A 24,103-nucleotide genomic window follows, 5' to 3' on the forward strand; every position below is an offset into this window, starting at 1 on the left:
ATTGCATTTAGCTGACACACACTACAAAGGGTAAGATTAAGGGAATACAGGATCAAACAGCTTATCTGCATACCATTGTGTGTGTGTGTGTGTGTGTGTGTGTGTGTGTGTGTGTGTGTGTGTGTGTGTGTGTGTGTGTGTGTGTGTGTGTGTGTGTGTGTGTGTGTGTGTGTGTGTCTTTAGTTTGTGTGTTCATGTGTGCTTTTCTCTGTCTGTCTGTCCTGGTATTGTATCCGGGTCAGATTGACCCGAACCTCTGATGAAGGACATAAATGCGGGTGGGAAAAAGTGGAAAAAAATAAAAACAATTCCACATGTCCTTCACAATAAATAAGCCCCGGCCATTGAGTTTCAGGTTGAACGAAAATATCCTTATATATTTTTTTATTCATTGAAAATGAAAATCGGGTCAATTTGACCCTAACACCACACAAGGGTTAAGGTTTGTGGCACAAGCAAACGACCAGTTTGTCAAACAGTATTCAATTTGGGATAGAACCATACAGTGGAGGTATGACTTAGCAGCATTGACAGTTAAGAAGGGTCTAATTTGTTTCAAAATGTTGCAAGTTGAATTTAATAGTATTTGATACTTTCTTATGAATATATTTCTTAAAAGTCAAGTCATTTAAATTAATGTTTGAATAATCCAACTCTATTCCTGCAGCTACATCTCAAAAGCCTTTATTTTAAACTTCTATACATATGCAGGTTTTGTGGACGTGCTACAAAGCAGAGGACATGATAAAGACTGCAGACATGCTGATATACTGATAAGCTAAATGTGCTGTAAACCTGTAGCTTGCTTATCGTATTTGCCCTACTTTTTATTGAGCTATGTTGAAAGTGACATGCTGAGTAGACTTTCTTTGACATAACGACTGCATGACTCGAACACACTGACATTATAAAGGGAATTGTTCTTGTATGGAAATATTGGAATATAGCTATCACGAAGATGCCCCTTCACTATAATGCATGTTTTATAGGCTGTATTTAAGCGTAATAACAACTAGCAAGTCAATAATCAATGCAGGACTAGGGAAAGTGATCGTTAGCAAGTATAAGCATGCTTGCACAAACCAAGATGAACCTTTTATCTGCCGGATTCGACCTTTTAGCATGTTCGTTTTATTATTTAGTGGTTAGAGGATGTATGAAACCCCATTTCTGTGAGGTTTAATTTTTTTTTTTTTTTGCAGTGATATTTTACTCTTCCTGAACAAGCTATAGGTTTTGTGTGTAGAAAGGCCAGTGTTTGTGTCTATCTGTGTTACACAAGCATTACTAAAACGTAATACCATACCAAACAATTACACCCATAAATCTGCCTGATGTACTGTACAGTATATTCCATCAGCAATGCTTTTATCCTTTCATATGTACATACATGACATGGTTACTGTGGCAGCACACAATCAGTCAGATCTGTACATGTAGATCAAAGGTTACATCCAACACAATTTTCCCAATCAAAGTCCAATGACAATGTGTAGGTCTGTGTGTGTTTACGTATATTGGAATAGAGCAATGTATATGATGTTCCTCTTTAGGCAGTATACGGCATGTTCCTTACTCGTGAAGTAATGCGCGTGTCCCACATATGATAGGGAAGGGACTTTCAACCAGGATAATAATAATAAGTGTGTTTAAGTGTGTAATCCTGTGTCTATGCTCACATAGTTAGATTCTGTGATTGCAAGAAACACTTCTAAGTTCTTCTGAAAAAATAATTGTATCTCAGTGCTTTGTATTGTAATTACCTTACAGATATCATTTTCAATCCAAGGGATGAAGTGAATGACATGGGCAGCACAAAGAACTCTTATGCACTAACTCTCCACATAATACTCCTGTTCCAAAAATGACTGAGGGTTGCATCTCAAAATACTTTTAACAAAGATGGAGGGGTTCAATGTCAATCAAATTGGAAAAGATAAAGTAGTCTTTCTCTGATTCTTTGGTCCTGAGACTCTTATAATAAATAGATGTTATGCAAATAATGCAAAGCTTTAGGGATTTATGCACACGTGACTCTCTCCTGTATGTGTGCATGCATGTATTCCATATGCTGATTGTTATGTGATAAACTTTGATCTCTCTTCATATCATGTTTCTATCAGTGAAGTTTTATCAGGTTTGGTCTAACATGCTATCTATCAGCTCCAGATAAAGCTGAAGAACAATGTCACTTTGAGCAGGCATGGTGGTTTATGACACAGCGATACCCTGTGCATGACTTCATTGTGTCTGGACTTTCAGCCACTGTTGATCAAACTGATTGATTAATACATTAGGTCATTAAACTGTAGTTGAATATATTGCAAACTGTATTACACAGTTCCTGCTGCAGGAGTTATTTTGAAACAATTAGTTTCCTAGATTTCAAATGAGAGTAAAACTTATGTAGTTCTAAGTGTACTCAAGTACAAATTGTGCAGGATGGCTTTTCTAAAGGTTTTGTATCATTTTACAATATGTTATTATTATGTTTTATTATTAGATAATACATATTAGAGTTGTATAATGCTGTAAATTGTTATTTGGGGCAAATGGTGGATACATTGTATTCTGCTGAGTAGATTAGTAAAATATATATCACATAAACGTTATATGTAAAAAGTACCTATACTAGTAACTCTTTAAGATATTTCCCTTGGAGATGTAGTGGAATATAAAGAAGCATGTGGAAATACTCATGTAAAGTACAAGTCCCCCAAACTATATTTAAGTAGAGTACTTGGGTAAATTTACTTAGTTACATTCCACTAACTAATGGATGGATTACCATGAAACGCAAATTCAAGGTCCCCAGAGGATGTACCCTTCAGACTGTAGTGAATGTTTGTCTATCCTCTTTACTTTTTCAGTGAAATATTTAAACCCCTTTTAAATCATGGATTACCTGTTTACATCATTGTCACCATGGCGATGGTTCCCCCGATACATTTTGCAACATTTGACTATTTTTAAGTTTGCAAAATTAAGTAGTGAATGTGTGACCTTTTGCTGACCTGAATCATTTTTCCAATCTTGTTTTTAAAAGAATTGGCACTCAAAGCCTATGTGATGAAAAATATGGTGTTTACAGATTTTGCGTTTTAGCACAACGATCCATAGTGAGGGGTTGGGAAATGTGATTAAGAAGACCATAGATAACCACTGATAACACAAAGCAAAGCATATAGCTGATCATATCTGCATTGATGTGTCTCTTTCAAATTGCCATGTTTTGAAGTTATATTGATCATTTATCATGAGAAAGCTATCTGGACCTTTTCAGCCGAAATGGGAACTAAATAAATGATAAAAGTCGAACATAGCTTAGAACATATAATCAGGCGATCAAACAGTCGACCTTTATGCCCAACGATTGATTAGGTAAGAGTGCCTACAGTTGCCATGGTGGGGGACAGAACATGTCTGTCGCCTGTGACAAGGGTTGCAGATTTTATAATGACTTCCATGGGCCTCATCAGGAGGACAACAGGGTTATGTGCCAATTTTTCACTTTTCTTAAAAACATTTTTTTCATCTGCAGCCATTGTCTGACTTAATAGGTTGATGGCTGCAAAAGATTGCACAATATATATTTTTCTTTGTAAAAGCTAACATTGCACGCTTAGTGAACTTAGGTTGTAAGGGATGAACACTGATTTTATAATAAAAATATTTCATACATCATAACTTTTTTTATACAGCATGTGTTTTATGATTCAAATACAAGTGTATATTTATAGTTTTAGCCTTTCCTCAAACTGTCCTCTAACATTAGACCCTCTGAGATCTCGGAGACGTGTTACTCAACTGAGGTGAGGTGGCATTCATTTCAAACTTCTGAAATTGTCTTTCAGAAGAATAAAATGTTTTAAAATATAATATAAATGTACATTAATACCATAATCTGACATGATGAATTAAAGCATCAGCAAAGTGTCCAAAGAAGCTAAGGCCCCTTTGGACTCTATCTGTTTACATGTCTACCAGTGCAAACAGTGTCAGTATCTGACAAACTTTAAAAAGCTCCTGATGGGGATGTATTGCAACAGACCCTTGCACAACATTCATGTGCAGTTATATGATTGATGTGCAAAAGTAAAATCAATATATATAAACTACATCACCTCTTTTGCATATGTACACACAAGAATGACAAATACTTACATTTAAATAACACAAATAAAAGACTTTAACAAACCCAAGGTTATTGCTTTTTTTTTAATTTACTGCACGTGCTTTACCTGCCATGAACTAGACTGCAGTCCCTCCTAAACAACAAATAAAACTTTGCATATTTGTAGATCAAAGTTCATTATCTTACCTGTATTAGTGTGGCACATTTTTTCACTGTTTTCATTTTGGCTTATGGCAGTGGAAGCAGAACAACAAGCATCTAACTCTTTTACAAGGTATGTTACTGTAAGTATGTGATCATTATAATTATATTTAAATGTAAAGTTTAGCCACAATCTAATTTAAAACATTAAGTATAGTCCTAAAGTGTAGTATTTTATAAAAATGCAGCATAACTATGGTGCATAAACAGTAAAGTGTATTATTGTGCACTGATTAATAAACCAGTAAATACAATAATGAAACCAACATTAAAGGAGTTATTAATCCTCTCTTCCAGATCAAGTGGGACTTTGTTTTTTGCAGCACGCCAAGATCACTCAGTGCTCACCAATAACTGTTTATCAGTGATCTAATTAACACTGGAGGTGCTAGTTATCTTCAATGAGTGCCTTTGTATTTTTGCAGCAGAAGTTCAAGAATATCAACTTCGGCCTGATGAGAAACCTTTGAAACCTAAATTCTAACTACAACGCCAAAATACAAATATATGTGACCCAGATTTTAAAAGTAAGACACAATCCTTAAATCTAACCCTTTGCCATTAGAATCTGCACAATGGATAACAGTACATAATACAATTAAAATAATGTATATATAATAACTAAACCTACTGCAAGTCTTGCTTTTATCGACAAGTGGACAAGGAAATGGACCTAGAGGTGACTGAGAACTGTAATCATTGTGACACAACTCATTTTCATGGATAGCTCATTTACATTTCATATAGTTAATTTTTTTTTTAATTAATTAGTATTTTTTTTAAGGCTACGCTTAATGTGCTTTATCAATACAAATATTTAATCTAGTCCTTTGCGCATTTTAATATATCAGAAAAATGCTTTTTTAATGCTCTTACAAGAGCAAGTTTTTAAGATTAAACTAAATTGAGTGCTTTGAGCAATGGGTATCTTTTCAACTTTTGCCTTTGTCCCTCCACACAGGAGGGTTGGGTGGACTTTGAGCGTTCAAAGCACTATCTGTCTCTCCCAGTCTCCTGACAGACCCCAGCTGAGGTATAAAAGTCCCACGCTCGAGCAGAAGAATCAGTCTCGACCGAGTACTCGCTCTAACTAAGGGAGAGAGCTTCACCGAACCCATCATGGGGGATACAAAGCTCTGCCTATTGCTGATCCTCAGCACAGCTGCCTTGGCTTGTAAGTACTTCTTGGAAAACACTCAAACTTTGTATATATCTTTGAAAATTACTTAGTATAAGTGCATGTGGATAATAATCCTAACAGAAATAATTGAGACAGCACTGTTAAAACTATGTGAGAACACAGCTTTCGATAGATGCAAAAGCTGCATGCTCAAAAGTAGAATGCCTTTAAGCACACAAAAATGTGATAACTTCACTTCAGTTATCCCTGGTGAATAATGGTAATACATTTTCTATAAAATTGGTCAAAAATCTTAATATCTTATTGTAAACTGAAAAAATTGTTACTTTAGCCAAGGCTGTTTAATGTGTTGTTGATTTACTGAACACTAGTCTGCAGATTATGCTGAACATTATTGCTTAAGGTTGGTGGAAATGGAGATTAGTAGTAAATCACAGGCAAATAAAGCAGTACATTTTTAGAGAAAAATCACTGTAGAGAATCTTGTAGCTTTTAATTGTGCTTGTATATGCTAATCAGTATAAATATCCAACAGTATACATGGTAAATGTTAAATGTTTTGGTTTTGGAATAGACTTCTGAAAGTGTCTTTTACTAAAAACATATTGTTGTTGGGCGAGTTAGAGAATTAGTTCTACTGTTTTACTCTCTTGTAAAGGGGGTTACTTTTAGGAAAATTACCTCTGACCTCTGCCAATCTTGGGAGAGGAGGAAGAATATTTTCTTTCAGTCTGAGCGGAACTTGTAATGTGTAATGTGATGAATTATTTCACCACTGGAATAGTTTAAAGCATGTTATAATACACTTTAAAAATGATTATCTTTCAAAAAGTGAACACTGTTATAAGTATGGAAGACTAACTATGGATTTATGTAGTTTCTACTATGTAATGTTTTTATGTTCAAATCAATCTGATTATTTGTAATTGCATTTGAATTTCTAAACTATAAACAATCTGACTTTTTTCTTAATAGTTGCCCAAGAAGAAGACCAACCTACCTGCCTATGTAAGTTGCACCAGACGTTTCCTTGACTCGAATACATCCAGTCCACAAATTAATAGTAGTTTTATGGAAGCAATAAGATGGCTTTTGCTTACAAAATCAATTCTTAAAATTGTCTTCTCTTGTAGTGGCCCAAAGGTACAAGACCCTCCACACGTATGAATACCGATATGAAGCTGAATCTTTGAATGCCATCAACGGAGCCTCACAGCTCAGGAATGGACCTAAGGGCTCATGCACGGTACGAGAAACATCTTTTCACAATCATCTGTTTAGTCATCCGATTATTGTCTTTCTATACATTTCTCAGAGGGTGAGATAAAAATAAACGTATACAATTTTTCACAGGTTTCAGTTGAAGTACCCCAGTCTTGCAGTTACATCGTCCGCACCACTGGCTGTAGCCTGAGTGAGGTGGTCGATATGGACACAGAGGGCAACCCTGTGTTCGCTCCTGCAGCCACTTCTGATGCCTTTGCTGCTGAAATGGAGAAGTATGTCACTTCTTGAAAATCCCTATCAAAGATTATTTTCATTCAAACATTAATCACAATTCAGCTTATTCAAGGGTTATTAATCTTAATATCATGTATTTTGTTTTAGGTATCCTCTGAAGGTTGTGGTTGAGGGAGTTTACGATGTCAAACTGTACCCCGAGGAAGGGGAGACAATTACTATCCTGAACATCAAGAGGGGAATCATTTCCGCCCTGGCTGTGCCTCTGCTGGAAGAAGACAAGAACAAAAACATGGTACATTCATGAAAGAAAGCTTTGAATTTTGCATATTTTAGTATACTTCAAAATTATATCATGTTTGTATTTACTATTAAAAAAACTGCCTGTAGTACATACAACAATTCTCTAATCATCTATTTCAGCCCACCATCCATGGCAAGTGCAAGACCCAATCCACAGTCAACGCAAGAGAGGACATCGCAACTGACATCAGCCTCAACAGGGACCTGTCCAGATGTGACAAATTTGTCCCACTGAGAGACCACACCAGCCCACTGGCACTTATCTCTGGCATGGTAAGATATCCAATTAGCTGAGGTAGCAACATGAACCTTTCAGGTAATCAATTAAATTCATGAATTAAGTATATTTAATTGAAGTGGTATGTGGGAGGATACTATTCAACTTAACTTTGATTAATTCACTGCATTAATATGATTTCTTTTTCAGCACTATCCTCTTGCCCAGCTGGTCAGAAGCTCACAGGCCTGCAACTACAAGTTTGACAATGAGAACAAACACATGACCTCTGGCTCATGCATTGAAAACCACATCCTCATTCCCTTCTCTCACAAGTAAGTTTAACCTCATACCGAACTCTTAAAAGTGTTTTGTCATATAAGTGACATACTGATATGTCTTGTACAAGAGGTCAACAGTATTGTTAAGCATGTGATTTTCTTTCACCAGTGGAGAACATGGAATTACCAATGTTGGAAAGCAAGAACTGACTCTGGTTCAGGTCTCTCCTAGCAATGAAAGAGTCTTTGACCACAGTAAGTCCTTTGTTTAATGTGTATTCTTTCAAAAATACATTTGATTGATTCAAAAAACCTTTCAAAGAAGCTAACGGTAACATTATAACTATGTTGTTATTGTTTCACAGGTGGCATTGTGAAAGGTCTTCACATGGACGCTGTTGAGGACAAGAGTGCTATCCAGGATAAAGATGCAGGTCTGAACCTCCTGAGAGAACTGGCCTCTCTGCCCGAGACTGAAGGTGAAAAGAGGGCCCACCTCTTCCACGGGCTTGTCAGTATGGTCCGTGGAATGAAGACCGAGACCCTGAGTCCCGCCATTCCAGAGGCTCTTGAAGTGTCCAGTGCCCTGACCTACCAGGTTTTGGCCCAGTGTGGAACCCCTGAGTGCAGCAGTGCCATCATGCAGATCTTCAGGACCTTTGACACCTCCTCACTCGAGGTTGATGCTGGTGTTTTTGCTATGGGACTGGTGTCCAATCCCTCTGCCCTCCTGATCAATGACATGCTCGAGATGGCCAAATACAAGCCCAGCAAGCCCATCATGTACGCCCTGAGCAATGTTGTAAAGAGGTGAGTGAAGTTAACCCCCTTTATTCTGTATTCAATCACTGAATAATGTTTCAGCAAACATGTTCCCTCTTTTGATTATTAGGAGAAGCAAGCTTTGAATTATAATATGATGTATTTTGTTTTTGACCAGGTTTTACAAAGCTGAAGGCAAACTGATCCCTGAGATTTTCGCTGTTGCCGAGTTCATGGGTTCCCAGTTGGGTGACTGTTCTGGTGACAAGGACAACACTTTCATGACATTGAGAGTGGGTAACATTTGCTACAAATAAAAAGTAAAATAACATAAAACACCAATGAGCACAAAACTATTATGTCCTTTGATTTCAGGTTATTGGAAACATGGCAGCAGCTATGGGAGCTGCTGGTCCTGCACTCAGATCTGCTGTGATCCAGTGTGTGAACCAACCTGCTGCTTCCCTGGCTGTGCAGCAGGCTGCCATCCAGGCCTTCAGACTGACTCCCGTCCCAGAGGAGGCAAGTCAAATTCATTCAAAGGTTTGACAAAACGTCTAAAAAGTTATTTCTACCTTTTACTAATTATATTGATGTCTATCTTTCACAGGGCAGAGAGATTCTCATGCAAGTGCTTTTGGACGGCGCAAGCCCAATGCAAAAGCGTATTGCTGCATATCTGGTACTGATGAAAGACCCCCAGCCCACTGAACTGGCCCAGCTGGCTGATGCCCTGCCCATTGAGCAGGACCAACAAGTCAAGAGCTTTGTGATCTCCCACATTACCAACATTTTGTCCTCAACTGAGCCAGCAACCCAAGAGTAAGTGAAAAGCAGTTTCAGATTTATATTCAAATGTCATACATTTGTTGTTGTACAACATGGTTAGTACATTTCCCATTTTTATCATTATCAGATATTTAACTATAATATTTGTTTTCTGTCCTTCAGACTGAGACAGAAGATCCTTGATGCACTTCAGGGCAATGAGGTCGGGGCACCTATGGACCCCACCAAGTTCTCTCGCAACTACAAGATTGGATCTGTGGAAGGCAACATGTTCTTTGAGGGTAGCAGCTACTTACCCAAGGAGGTCATGCTTGAAATGACTCTGAAGGCATTCGGCTATGACATCGACATGATGGAGGTAAACCTTTTGAGCTGTGTTTTTCCATAAACTAGGAACACAATGTTCTGAGGTCTGTAAGTGTGTCATGTCATAATGTTCTTCACCCTTACAGGTTGGTATGGAGGGCAATGGATTTGAGCCAACTGTGGAAGCCCTGTTTGGAAAGAATGGATTCTTCCCCGACACTGCCCTGGAGACAATGTACTTTGTCTCTGAAAACATGCCACTCAGACTCAATGAGATCTTGCAGAACATGCTCCCTGCTCTGAAGAAGGACAGGCAGAAGAGACAGGTATTTAGAAAAATAGTTTTGGTATCAAAAGTATAAAAGATGTTATTAGTAATCATTTCTTTGGATTTATACCAACTGCAATGAATTAAGTAATATAGTATGGACTTTTCTGTTTAGGCATCAAAGAACCTGATGAGGGAGATTGGACGCAACCTCAACAAACTTGTACATGAAATGAAGACAGCACAGTCTCCCGAGGCGATGGTTTACCTGAGGCTGTTGGGTAATGAGCTGGGATATCTGAAGAGCAATGAAATGGAGGAGCTGGCCTACTCTGCTGCCATGATGGTTGACAGCATGTTCAAAATGTTCCCAACTGATGTAAGGACATTTCTTTAAAGAGCATAGTAGAAACAATGCATTCATTGTAAGTTCCTTGCTAATTATTAAAATGTCTAATGTGTATTTCTATTTGCCACAGATCATGAAGGCACTGATGACCAAGGCTGACAACACAATCTTTGCCCACTACATATTCATGGATAATGAATTCTTCCTGCCGACTGCCACTGGTGTGCCCCTGAGGATTACAATGTCTGGAACTTTCACCCCAGGCATCAAGGGTGGTCTTCAGATTGCCCGTGACATGGTAATTATTCATAAATGTGTTATAATGACACGAGTATATATTTCTATGATAAACCTGATCACCAAAGGTCTTCTCCTTTCTCCTATTTGCCCACACAGAGCGAAGTGACCTTTATGCCCTCCGCCGGCATTGAGTTTGTATCAGAGATTGGCTCCCACATCCCTGAATATATCAACTCTGGTTTAGAGATGCACACCAACATTTTCCACGAAAGTGGGCTTAGTGCAAAGATCTCCATGGAAAGTGACAATGTGAAGCTGACCATCCCTGCTCCAACACGTCCTACAAAGCTCATCAAAATGACGTAAGTAACAGGAAACTCTGCAACTCTGCTTGGAAAGCAGCAACAATATGTATACCTGTATGTACAACATTTTAAAGGGGACAATATTGTTTAACAAGATGGAAAACAGCTGTATTTGTAGCTTAAGTGCAACTCTTTTTTTGTGTCTGTAATAATGGCTTTATTAGAATAATGAGAGGGATCTTCAATTTCTTGTTTTCTAAGTTTTATTCTAACTTATCTACCCCCAACATATAGAAACACCTTGGTGGCAGTGACTGGATCAGAGGTGAAGACCATCCCCCCCATGGTGATGGACAAGGTTGATGTTAGCGAGTGCACTCCCTTCTTTGCTGGAATGAAATACTGCACTGAGCTTCAGTACACCGATGCTTTCTCTCACGAGACAGCCCCCTTCTTCCCCATCACAGGAGACAGCAAGTAAGCAAGACTTTCTAAACCACCGGCACATAATTCTCTTTTGTTTGCGTTACCTAACAACATTGATTAATTAACTGAATCATCTAAAAAGATTTGCTGTGGAGCTCCACCCCACTGGTGAAGTCACTGAGTACACAGCCACCATTGCCTACGAGCTTCTGAGAGAGGGAGAAGAGGGACGGCAGAAGGTTGACTCTGTGAAGTTTGTTCTGAGGGCTGAAGGTAGGGGCAAATATTGAAGGATGTTTAGGGCTTATCAATAACTCAATTTGAAAAAACCCACATTAAGTGCTTTTGGTTTTTCAACATCAGGTGCAGAGCCCACTGAGGCCAGAGCGATCATGAAATATAACAGGAGAAAGAATGTCATCACAGCTGACATCCAGATCCCAGACTACGATGTGGAGGCAGGACTCAGGCTGGGCGTTGTCGATGGAAACACCAAGGGCAAAGGAACTCACTCCATTTCTCTTGACCTCATAAACAAGCACATCCCTCAGCTCTCACTGGTTGGCCGTGCCAAGTAAGAAAAGTAACATAAATGCTCATAAAATAACATATATTTCACCCTCATCCTTGAGATTAAGCTAACTCTGTGTCCTTTCTTTCAGTTTGAAAGAGATGAAGGAGGCTATGCTGCAAGTCCAACTTCTTGTCCCCTCAATCAATGCTGATGCCACTTTCACAGCTAACATGAAACGTGATGAGGAATTGGAGTTGGAACTTGAAAGTGAAATCAAGGTTATGGCTGCCACATCTGAGCAGAAAATCGCAATGAAATATGGTAATGTTACTTTCAAAGGGCCCTTTTTTCAGACTATGACATAAGACATGTTGAAAGTGATTTACTTCTTAGAAAGTAGCATATAAACCAGTTTCACATCCTAAATTACATTACATTACATTACATTACATTGCATTTAGCTGACGCTTTTATCCAAAGCGACTTACAATAAGTGCATTCGACCAGGAAGATACAACCTTTAAGAAAACAGAATCATATAAGTACATCAGGTTTCATAGAGCCAAACATTTCAAGTGCTACTCAACTGGCATTTAGAAAGCCAGCCCTTTATTAGTATATAAGTGCTTTGTTAGTAATTCTATCGCTCGAAGTGGAGTCTAAAGAGATGAGATTTCAGTTTGCGTCGGAAGATGTGTAAGCTATCTGCTGTCCTGATTACAATGGGGAGCTCATTCCACCATTTTGGAGCCAGGATAGCAAACCCACGTGTTTTTGCTGACGGGAACTTGGGTCCCCCTCGCAGTGCGGGTGCAGCGAGCTGTTTGGCTGATGCAGAGCGGAGTGCACGTGCTGGGGTGTACGGTTTAACCATGTCCTGGATGTAGGACGGGCCAGATCCATTCGCAGCATGGTACGCAAGTACCAGTGTCTTGAAGTGGATTCTAGCAGTTACTGGAAGCCAGTGAAGGGAGCGGAGGAGCGGTGTGGTGTGGGAGAATTTGGGAAGGTTGAAGACCAGACGAGCCGCTGCATTCTGGATGAGCTGCAGAGGTCGGATGGCACATGCAGGTAGACCAGCCAGGAGGGAGTTGCAGTAGTCTAGGCGTGAGATGACGAGAGCCTGGACCAGAATCTGCGCTGATGTCTGGGTCAGCTGGGGACGTATCCTCCTGATGTTGTAAAGCGTGTATCTGCAGCAGCGGGTTGTAGCAGCGATGTTTGCAGTGAAGGACAGTTTGTTATCTAGGACCACACCCAGATTCCTTGCAGTCTGAGTCGGGGAAACAACAGAGGTGCCGATGTTGATTGTTAGGTCAAGAGTGGGACAATCTTTTCCCGGAAGGAAGAGCAGTTCAGTCTTGTCAAGGTTGAGCTTGAGGTGATGAGCAGACATCCACCGAGAGATGTCTGCTAGGCAAGCAGAGATGCGTGCGACGACCTGGGTCTCTGAGCGGGGAAAGGACAGAATTAGTTGGGTGTCGTCAGCGTAGCAGTGGTATGAAAAACCATGCGGGCTAATGACAGACCCGAGCGAGTTTGTGTACAGGGAGAAGAGGAGGGGACCAAGAACCGAGCCCTGAGGGACCCCTGTAGTTAATTGACAAGGGTCAGACTCGGACCCTCTCCAAGTAACCCTGTAGGTGCGGTCGTTGAGGTATGAGGTGAGGAGGGAAAGTGCAGTGCCTGAAACTCCAAGTTCTTGGAGAGTGCGAAGGAGGATCCGATGGTTCACCGTGTCGAATGCAGCAGACAGGTCCAGAAGGATGATGACAGAGGAGAGGGAGGCTGCTTTAGCAGTGTGCAGTTCGTCAGAGACAGCAAGGAGAGCAGTTTCTGTTGAGTGACCTGCCTTGAAACCAGACTGGTGCGGATCCAGAAGGTTGTTCTGATGGAGATAACAGGAGAGTTGTTTAAAGACAGCGCGTTCAAGTGTTTTAGACAAGAAAATGTAGCCACATCTGATAGTGTTAAGAGAAATATTTCCTAATTTCTCTGGATGTAATATATTGTTCTCTATTTTTACAGATGCCAGCAAGTTTGAGGTTGAGTTCAAGTCTGATGTGAACACTGAGACAACCAGCTTGCCAATTGCTGATATGGTAGATATGTATGGCAACCAACTTCTTGACATGCAGGTTGGGCAGACTGAAATGAAAGTCCGTCAGATCTTCAATAAATTTGCAGAGGTATGAATCTCGGATTTAACACTTATTTATATTGTTATATGTTAAATGGTTGGTCATGAATAAAACACTGATTGTCACTTTTTTAGGAAACAAACAACTACATGGAAAAGCATGCTGATGAATTCCATTACATTAAGGACTTCAGAGTGCCTGATATGCCTGAGATTTCCCTGCCAGAGAAACTGTTCCTCAAGACGTAAGTGTGGAAAAACTACAAGGTAAATGTTTAAATTATCGTTTTTTCCCAAAACATTTATGCACTTTACGTTTTTCTTTATAACAGCGAGGGAAAGGCTGTCTACCACTTCAACAATGAGCACTTCATCATTGCTATCCCACTCCCTCTTGGAGGAAAGTCAACAGAAGAACTTAACTTCCCACCAGCCTTGACCACACCGAGCGTGTCACTACCCCAGTTTGGACTCGAGATTGTGTCCATGGAAATTCCCATCCCAGAGCTTGTTGTTCCTGAAAGCCTTACTCTGTCCATTCCTCTTTTTGGCAAAGCTGAGATTTCAACTTTGATGAAAAGCAACCTCTATGAAATGGAGGCCTCAATGGCTGCAGGCAAAGATATTGTTGATACACCAAGCTACTCTGCTAAGTTTGATGTGAGAGGAACCTCCCCAGTTGACATCCTCTCAATTACGATGACAGGTAATTAAAAGTGAATGTCATTCATGATTTTTAAATTTGTTATATGGCTATCATTAACTCGACATTACAATTACCGGTAAGTGCTGTTTACTCTTGCTTGAGGAGTGTTCAGTTAGTCTTCAACTTCCAATGATGTATACAAAGAAAAAAGTTCTAGATTTTAGTTACAATGTTCTCTAATTAAATAATCAATAGCTATTCATCTTTAAATCATCTTTTTTACTTTTGTGTTTTATTTAGGCTCTGGAGTGTTGGCCACTACTGATTCCATCAAGGCCCATTTGGAAAGCTCTTTGGCTCATAAATTCCTTGAAGCCACTGTTGTTATCACTGAAGTTGCAACCTTCACAGACAAACTTAACCTGAAATCAAGCAGCAAGATTGAAGCCAAAAGCCCACTTGGTGTTCATTTCATCCTAGGCCACGATGGCACAACAGAAATGAACGCTGAAGAAATCTCTGCTCATAGCGACTTTAAGGGAGACTTCACTGCTGGACCAGTGTATGGCAAGACCATTTCAACCCAGTCATTTGATATCTTCCCATTCAGGCATGAAGCAAAGATCGATTCTACGGTTCAGCTTGACTCCACACTTGTCAAGGCCCAGAATACAATTGCAGCAACGCTTGCCAATGGTGAACTCTCAGTTGTGTCTAACACCAATGCCTTTGAAGACCACTTGACCCATGTTGCTGAGCTTTCCTTCAAAGACAGCAAGCTGTCACTGAAATGTGATGCAAATGCTGTTGTTCTTGGCATGAAGATCCACAACCAAGCTGAAGCCTCTGCTGGTGCTGGTGAAGTTGTAATGAGAATGGAGACAAATGGTGACCACACTGAAAACCGTGTTTACTCCCTGCTGACTGCCTCCCTTGATGTCAATGGTCTGGCTGTGAATAGCGATGCCACCATAAAGCTCCTTGAGAATGAGGCTACCCATAAGGCTACTCTTAAAATGAACAAGGATGGTTTGACCACAAGTGGAACAAATACCCTCCAGAGCCCCCTGTCCCTGGAAAACACCTTCAATGCTGGGCTTGATGCTTCAACGGCTACTCTATCCATCGACAACAAGGCTGCCATACGTGACATCAAGGTTGATAATGCCAACACTTTGACCATTACTCTTTCTAGCCTTGACTTCAACTCAAAGGCTGAAGCTGCTGCCAGTGAGTATGCATCTTACACTCATGATATCACCATCAACCTGAAACCATATACTGCCTCTGCAAATGTTAATAACAACCTGAAAGTTCTGGCTGCCAACTTCATTAATGAGGCCCAGCTGCAAGCAGAGCTTTACAAGATGGATCTGACTGGAAACCTGAAAGCCATCTATGGTGAGGAAGAGATCAAGCACACCTATCAGGTCAACTATGCTGATATGACAGCTAATGCAAAGTGCAGCACCATTGGAAAACTTTTTGGAGCTCACATGAGCCACAACACCGAGCTTGAGGTTGTCGGTCTTGCTGCAAGGATTACCAACGATGCTCGCTTCAACTCACAGCCATTCCGCTTTGATCACACCATCCGTTGCAGCATTGTTCCTTTTGATTTCAACCTTGATGCAATCTTCAATGCTGATGGAGACATGACCATGTATGGAAAGCATAGTGCCCAGCTCTATGGCAAGTTCCTCCTTAAAGCACAACCCCTGACTTTTGCTAGCTCACATGAATGCAGAGCATCAGTAAACCAGCAGCTAGATAACGGTTTTGCTCTTGAGACCACATTAGACAACAAGATGGATACCGTTCTGTCACCCCAAGAGCAGAAGACCAGTTTTAGAATGAAGTCTAAATTGAATGAACACGCTTTTAACCAGGACATGAGTGTTTACAACACTGCTGAGAGAACTGGAATTGAAGTTTCTGGCACTTTCCTTTCAAACGTGTTCAATGCAGAGTCCACAGAGAACCAGGAATTCACCATCTCTTCCTTCCTCAAGTATGACAAGATCACAGAATGTCAAATAATTCTGTTTCCTTTAATTGAAACTCTCCCTGCATTCTTGGAAAGTGTCAAGGTTATTGTTGTGCATGTGGCAGAGGCACTGCAAGGCTACATCAACAATGAGGAGATAAAGGCTAAACTTGAGGCTCTTCCCCAGTATGTAAGTGACTTTGTTTCTCAACTAAATGTAGAAGGAAAGGTCACTCAGATGAAGCAGTATTTTGATGATTTAACCCAAGAATATGTCATCTCCATGGAGGACGTGGAAGCCTCTTTGACAAACCTGAAGGTTACTGTTGAGAATCTTCTGGCTGATCTGTCAGTTTACATCCACCACTTTGCTGGTATGTTGAAAGACATTATTGTTAGTGGCAATCTGCCCGAGACCCTCATCCAGAAGATCCAGGAACAGCTGCATGCCATTAATGAGGAGTATGACATCCAGGCAATGGTTTTGCATCTGATTGATACCATGAGGGAGCTGATCCAGCAGATCGACTTGGAAAAACTCACGGGCAGTAGCATCTCATTCCTTCAGGATTTGGATTCCAAATATGAAGTCAAGGCTAAACTACAGACAATCATGAGTGAAGTGAAACAAATGATTGAGACCTTCGACATGCAAAAATGTGTTGTTGAGCTGAAGGATTACATTTCATCAATCGAATTCAAAGCTTACATTGATGCACTTGTGAGTCGGATTCCTACTGAGATTTTCAATGAAATTATATTTTCCGTTAAGGAAATGATTCAGGATCTTGACATCCTAGGAAAGATCAACCATTTCTATGCTAAGATGAGGGAGCTGATTGTAAAGTTTGAGGTTGACAAAAAGGTCCAGGCTGTCTTGGAAAAGGCTGTTGAGTTCATCCATCAGTTGAAAATTGAGGAAACAATCAGTGTTGTAGTCAACAAGGTGAAGGACGCAAACATTCCTACCAAACTTGTGCAAGTCTTCCAGGATGCCATCAACTACTTGAAAACAACTCAGGTTGAGGATATCATTCAACAGCTGAATATGCATATTGAAAATATTGTGCAAAAGCTCAGGTCATTGGAGTATAATGACTTTGTGGATCATGCCAATCGCGTTATTGCTGAGTATACTGTTTACATCAATGAGCTGATCGGTGCTCTTGAAATCCCCCAGAAACTTGAAGCAACAAGAGACTTTGTCAACCTTGTTCTTTCATCATTCAGAGGATTTATGGAAAGCCTGAGAGAGATCAAAGTTGCAGAAATGATTAAATCCATTAAAGATGTAATTGATAAGTTTGTGCTGGACATCATTAAGCCCTTGGCTGAGTTCATTAAAGAAGAAATTACAAATCTGAATGTCAATGCTGCGATTACCAATTATCTGGACTTTGTGAGCAAATACTACACTAGGGCCATCACCAAGGTCACTGAGGTGTTAACCAGTATGGTTGAGATGATTAAGAACATGGCACCTGAACAAAAAATCATCAATGAGATTCAGCAGATCGTTGAGGGACTCATTGTTGAACTTAAGAAAGCTGAGTTGAATATTCCAACCTTCACCCTTCCTCTCACTGATCTTGTTGTGCCCTCTGTAATGCTCAGCATGGATAAACTTGGACAGTTTGAAATCCCAACACAGCTTGACATCCCGGAATTCACTATCCTGGGACTTTATAACGTACAAGCAACCACTATTTCCTTTGAGGACATCAAGCAGAGAATCATTGAACTTATTGAATTCATTGGAAACTTTGAGATCAAAATGATTGATGTGGATGCTTTCTTTGGAGACCTGACCATGAACTACCTTCCTTCCATGCCTGAGATGTCCTTCCCGGAAATCAGCCTTTCTGAGATCTCATTCCCTACCATTCCACAGGTTCCTGTAGAAAAGCTTGTTAAATCTCTCCAGGTTCCTGAGATCACATTGCCAACCATTCCAACTCAGATTATGGTCCCATGCTTCGGTAAACTCTATGGTGAGATCAAATTCCAAACTCCCATCTACACCGTCAAGACTTCTGCTGAGTTCCAGAACTCCACTGAGAGTGAAATGACACCTCAATTCACTGGATTCCTTACTTCCCTTGCCACATCTCCAAGTTTTGAAATTCTTAATTACAAACTAGACTCCACTGCTCGTTTGGCACTCCCAAAAATGAGTCGTGTTGTCCTTGCAGAGACCCTTAAGTTCAGCCATGTTAATCTTGGAGTTGAACATCAGGCATCTGTAACTCTCTATGGCCAATCAGCCCAGGCCCAGGGTAAAACTACAATTAAGGTGATCACTACACCTTACACAGCTGACTTTATGAACACAGCCTTTATTGCTATGGAAGAAGGAATGTCTGCATCTCTCGATACAACTTACAATCATGTTGTGGACCTCCCAATTGTCAGGGTAATGAGTGAAGCAACAGTTACCCAGAAAGCAGTTGCCCGCCAAGATGGCTTAACCCTCACTCTAACAATGGACAATTCAGGAACTGGTAAAATCAATGCTAATGAGGGCACCCACAAGAGCAACTTGCAACTGACAATCAATCCCAGCACTGTCACTCTAACTTTCTCCGGTGACACAGACTCTACCATCTTAAAAATGAAACAGCAAATCACTGCTGAATCTGGCACCCTTTCCTTCTTCAAGTTTAATGTCCGCAATGAGGCAGAGGCACCAATCATCAAGAACAGTCTGATGGTGGCATCTGGACATGTAAACCTTTATGATTTGAAGGCTGAGCTGAAAGCAAACCATGACACAGAACTGTATGGCGAAATCAGTGGAGTCCTGTCCAATGGAATCAACATTGAAGTCCGTCCTGTTGAGCTCATCTTTGATTTCCAAAACAAAGGAAATGCCAAGGTCAACATTTTTGAAAGTCTGATTGCTAAGATAGATCTGCAGAATGATTACTCAGCCACCTTAAAACCTAACAACCAAAAGATTAACACAGTAGCTCTGGCTCGTCTTAATCAGTACAAAATATCCTACAACTACACTGTTGACAATAATCCACATGAGGCTGGGATCTTTGTTGCCATGGAAAGTGAGGCCAATCTTGACTTCCTGTCATCCCCCATCAGCCTTCCTGAGTTTGACCTGCCATTCGTTGACTTCCGTACACCAGAAATCACTGATCTGAATGTGTATGAGCAGACTGGATTGAACAACATTTTGACTACAACTGAGCAAACTTTGGATGTGGATGCCAAGATTGTTTACCATAAAAGTGAGGCTGCCCCCCTTGTTGATATGATGGGTCTGATCCAGATTCCCTCTGTTGGTAACCTGATCACAGAGCTATCCGTCAAGTCTGCCATTTTAAATCTGAATGTTAATGCTGGACTTTATGCTGAAGAAGATCTTGTGTTCCGTCTGGGAGCTACCACAGCCTCTGTGTTTGAGGGTCTTCAAGCCAAACTCGATGGAACCACCAGTCTGACTACCAGGAGAGGAATCAAGTTGGCCAATTCCCTGTCCCTTGAAAATGCTCACATTGAAAGCACCCATGACAGCACCATCAGCATGAGTACTGAGACTTCTGAAACAGCTGTCTCTGTGTCTACTGTTGTAAAGATTGCCCTGCCAATACTCAACCTTGAGGCAAACCAACATTTGGTTGCAGACACCAAAACCAATGCTGTCTCCACCTTCAGGATGACAGGTGATTTCAACCTCCCTCTGATCAAGGCTGTTGGAAAGGCAGAGGTAGACCATAGTCTGAAGCTGGAGGGAAGCTTTTTGGAAGTTTCCATGGAGTCAACTAACAAGGCCAACATGGATGGCACAGTGCTTGAGAACTATCTACTTTTGGGAGTCTTGGATAATGACTTCAATTTGTATCTGAATAATGATGGTTTACGCTCCACCTCCAAGATTATTGCTGATGCTAAGCTCAACCAAGGTACCAACAAAGTCATTGAAATGGATGTAAATGAGAATCTTGCAGTTGAAGCCTCCCTGACTCGTGTATATGCAGTGCTGAAGTATACTGGCAACAACGAGGCAAACTTGCTCAGTTTTAGCACCAATGGGAAGCATGCAGTCCAGGCTACCATTGATCTTGCCCCAGCTTCTTCCTTGACTGCTGATATTGAGATTGATGTGTCTCAGCCAAACACCCTGGGGGACCTCACCATCTTTGGGAAAACTGTTGCTGAGGTGACAGCCGCCAAGCAGAAGATCTCTACCAATGGCAAATTTGTGAGCCCACTGTACACCACAAACATGGCAGCTGAAGTAGAGGGTGATGGTCCTGTCTTCAAAGCCACCCTAAAGTCATCTGCCACCTCTGTCATTGTGCTGTTGGACTATGACATGGATGGTGAGTTGATTTAAATTCCTCATTACTTGTATCTGTTTTGTGTTTCAAACATTGTTGAGCTCCAAATAACAAAATATGTAATTCACTAGGTTCTACTACTGTCAACTTTGAAAATGAAGCTCTGAACATGGTCAGCAAAGTTGTCCTGACACAAGCTGACATGAAAATTGATGTAAATCATGCCATTACCCAAGCCTTGAGGTAAAATGTTGTCTTTGTTTCACAAAATATTTGGAATAGCTACTGCTGATATTCAAGGTTTAAAGCATTTTACTCATTTTCTTCACATTTTAGGAGAAAGCGCCAGGCTGATGACAGGTAAATATTCAGTCTACAGTTTTTTTCTTCTTCTTTCCAATGTGTATAAATCAGATTGATTGTTTTCATGATACCAGGTCAAAAATAAATGGTGGCTTTTTATTTGAAATGCTTTATCTATCTTTCAGTGACTCTCACCACACCCTGAACGTGGACATCACAAGTCCTACATTCACTGATGCTAACCTTCGTTACGCTGCTGGCAAAGATGGCATCAGTGCATCGGTATCTACCCCTTCAAGCGGGTTCATGGGCATTCAGTTCAATGGCAGAGTCCCATCTCAGATGAGTGCAAGAGTCTATGGTCGTTATCCTGTGAGTATCATTAACATTACCTTTTTGACATGGAAAATGAATGCCAACATTTAAAACATAGCTAAAATATGTAATTTCCTTCCATTAAACAGTCTGCCCCGGAGGATGATGTCGAAGTCCTAGTTATCAAATCATCCTCAATGGACGCTGATAAGATGAACCTGCAGATCGCCTACAACATGGAGGCACCCAAAGTCGTACTCTCTGAACTCAAGACCAGAATCCCTTCCATCATCTCTGCATTCACTATGTTTGCTGACAAGTACCAGATCACAAGCAACATGGAAGAGTTAAGGAACTCTGTTGTTAACCGCATCACTGAGGCCTATGAAGCTGCAATCAACTATGACTCACAAATGAGCCAGCTGTCAATCTTCTTCAGGAACATCATTGTCCAGTACCAGAAGACTGTCCAGGTATTTATTGATGCTGTCGTCAAGGTCTTGAGGGAAACCCAGTTCCAACTGCCTGGGTCTGATGAGATGACCACCCTCCCTGAAGTCCTCAAGAAGCTGACCAGCAGCATTGCTGCTATGCTAGATTCTACCCTCCAGATTATCTATGAAAACATTGAGGTCTCCTTTAATGCCTTTGTTGAGCAGATCAGCAGTGTGAAAATGCGCATGCCAGTTGGTGATGTGATCACTGGAGGCCAGATCCTGGATCAGGTTAAAACAACTTTCAAGACCATCTTTGACGAACTGGTGGACTTTGTGAAACATATGGAGAGTGTTGACACAATGCTAGAGAAGATTGGTGAGACCCTTAAGGCTATTGTTGAGAAATCTCAGGAGTTTGTTGACTCTGTCAAGTCTGACTATTTAGATGCAGTATTCATCTACATCAATGTCCCTTATGTCAACTTTGTCACAGCCTTAAAGAATGTTGTTGACCACATCTCTGCCTTAAATATTGAGCAGCTCAACCACTCAGTTGAGTACATTATCGACATGTTTGTTCATGTAGTGGACCAGTTCAATAACACTGTTAATGGTTTCCTGCAGCAAGCTTCAGCGGACGCTCAAGCGTACATAAAAGTTAGTGAAGGAAGGCTTGAGGTTGACCTTCCATTTCCCTTTAAGCATTGAGGAACCCTCATATACTGAGTCCTAAGTCCATATGAAACACTATCATCTGTTCAAAAAGTGTTCCATGTATGGAAAATGTACTCGTTAACCATATTTATAACAATGAGTTCAACAGTTACACCTGTTTTTCATTTTAAGTTGGATGGTTTTATGTGTACAACATTGAAAATGTAACATTTTACTGAAACCTTCCTTCCTGCAAAGAGTGAAAAACATAAATAAAAAACATTAATCCAATCTGTAAATGTCTGATTGCTTGTTTTGTGAATTGAAATTAATCTCACTGAATATTTTAGCATCATGATTCTAGACTTGATTTTTTGTTTTGGCTGAAAACTGAGTTTCTGCAAGGCTGACCAATAAGCTGATTCAATCAGATAGTAACAATAGTTTGACAATTATTACAACAATACAAGAAATACTCAAAGAAGTTTATCAAATGAGAAACATTGGGACCCAAATAACCATTACTAAAACACAATAACAAGACACTGGGAACAAAGTCTTTAAAATAAATCATCTTTTAAGTAAAACAATTTCTGGCAAAAGTTTAGTAATCAAAACTAAACAAGAGCAAGATCTATTGGACTATTGTTTTGAAACAGCAGTATTTCAAATTATTATCTTATTGAATTATAAAACAATATTCCAAAGAACAATACATAAAAACGTCTAGTATTGTACAATAATCATATCATAATTAGTACGAGTAATACATAATAAGATATCTCAATGACAGAGCAAGGAGGGAAAAGCTAATGAACAACATCCAATTCCTGAAAGTTTAAATTTGACAGCATCTTAAATTACATGATCAAAAGTTCTGAGCTACCTACACTCAAACATTACATATAACTGAACTTATTAATAAAACTGTATTTATAAACAACCTAAATAATTACAGTGGTATCTGTAAAAAAAAAAAAATAGAAACCTGGGGGAAACGTTTTGCAATACTAAGAATAAAATACTTTAGATTTATCAAAGATCACAATTATTTGACTTAATACCATATTGGATTATTACCAACATTTGACCAAATACAGTAAATATCCTACCTCTTTCACCTCTTACAAAAGCATGAATTACAATAACCCCCATACCATCAGGCAGACATAATGTGCATAAAGCTAAATCCAGAGAAATGTATCCTCAGCCAGCTGGTCATGAAACTCTGTCTGGACAACCTAACAGGCACCAGAAATCCTCTTCAACACAACACCAGCCAAATCAAAACAGACCAAAATATCAAATAACATAAACAAAGCTACATCACAAATTGTATAGAAACAACTATAACTCTTAACGTTTAAATGTTTTCTGACACTAAAAATAAACTTCAGTAACACTTTTAAGGTAAACAAATTCACCATCAACTAGTTGTTCATTAACATGCATATTAGCAGTATATTGGCTCTTTATTAGTAATTATAAAACACTTATTAATGCCTTATTTTACATGACAATATTCTACAAGTAATTCAATTCAAGTTTATTTATATAGCCCAATATCACAAATCATATTTGTCTCAGAGGGCTTCACAAATCAACAAACACAATTGACAATGTAAACG

General features: G+C 39.9%; 1 protein-coding gene and 1 long non-coding RNA gene across 2 annotated transcripts in view; one reads left to right on the forward strand and one right to left on the reverse strand.

Moving 5' to 3' along the window:
* Positions 1-5,311: 5,311 nt before the first annotated feature.
* Positions 5,312-22,766, forward strand: apobb.1 (apolipoprotein Bb, tandem duplicate 1). Its single transcript, XM_079646644.1, has 29 exons — positions 5,312-5,510; positions 6,453-6,485; positions 6,611-6,723; positions 6,831-6,976; positions 7,086-7,233; positions 7,362-7,514; positions 7,669-7,793; positions 7,909-7,994; positions 8,105-8,549; positions 8,680-8,794; positions 8,877-9,023; positions 9,112-9,323; positions 9,453-9,648; positions 9,743-9,922; positions 10,040-10,243; positions 10,344-10,511; positions 10,610-10,815; positions 11,053-11,235; positions 11,327-11,457; positions 11,548-11,758; positions 11,847-12,019; positions 13,727-13,887; positions 13,974-14,083; positions 14,171-14,544; positions 14,785-20,808; positions 20,898-21,009; positions 21,103-21,126; positions 21,255-21,441; positions 21,534-22,766. The coding sequence occupies exons 1-29, from the start codon at positions 5,456-5,458 to the stop codon at positions 22,527-22,529; spliced, it is 11,418 nt and encodes a 3,805-aa protein (XP_079502770.1). The 5' UTR covers positions 5,312-5,455; the 3' UTR covers positions 22,530-22,766.
* LOC307017136 overlaps positions 7,140-24,103 on the reverse strand; it is a 65,539-nt gene continuing 48,575 nt past the window's right edge. The window contains exon 3 of the long non-coding RNA XR_013802036.1: positions 7,140-7,206. This is a non-coding gene — a long non-coding RNA (uncharacterized lncRNA). The remainder of the gene's footprint in view (positions 7,207-24,103) is intronic.

The sequence above is a fragment of the Notothenia rossii genome, assembly GCF_949606895.1.
Source record: "Notothenia rossii genome assembly, chromosome: 8".
Classification (NCBI taxonomy): domain Eukaryota; kingdom Metazoa; phylum Chordata; class Actinopteri; order Perciformes; family Nototheniidae; genus Notothenia; species Notothenia rossii.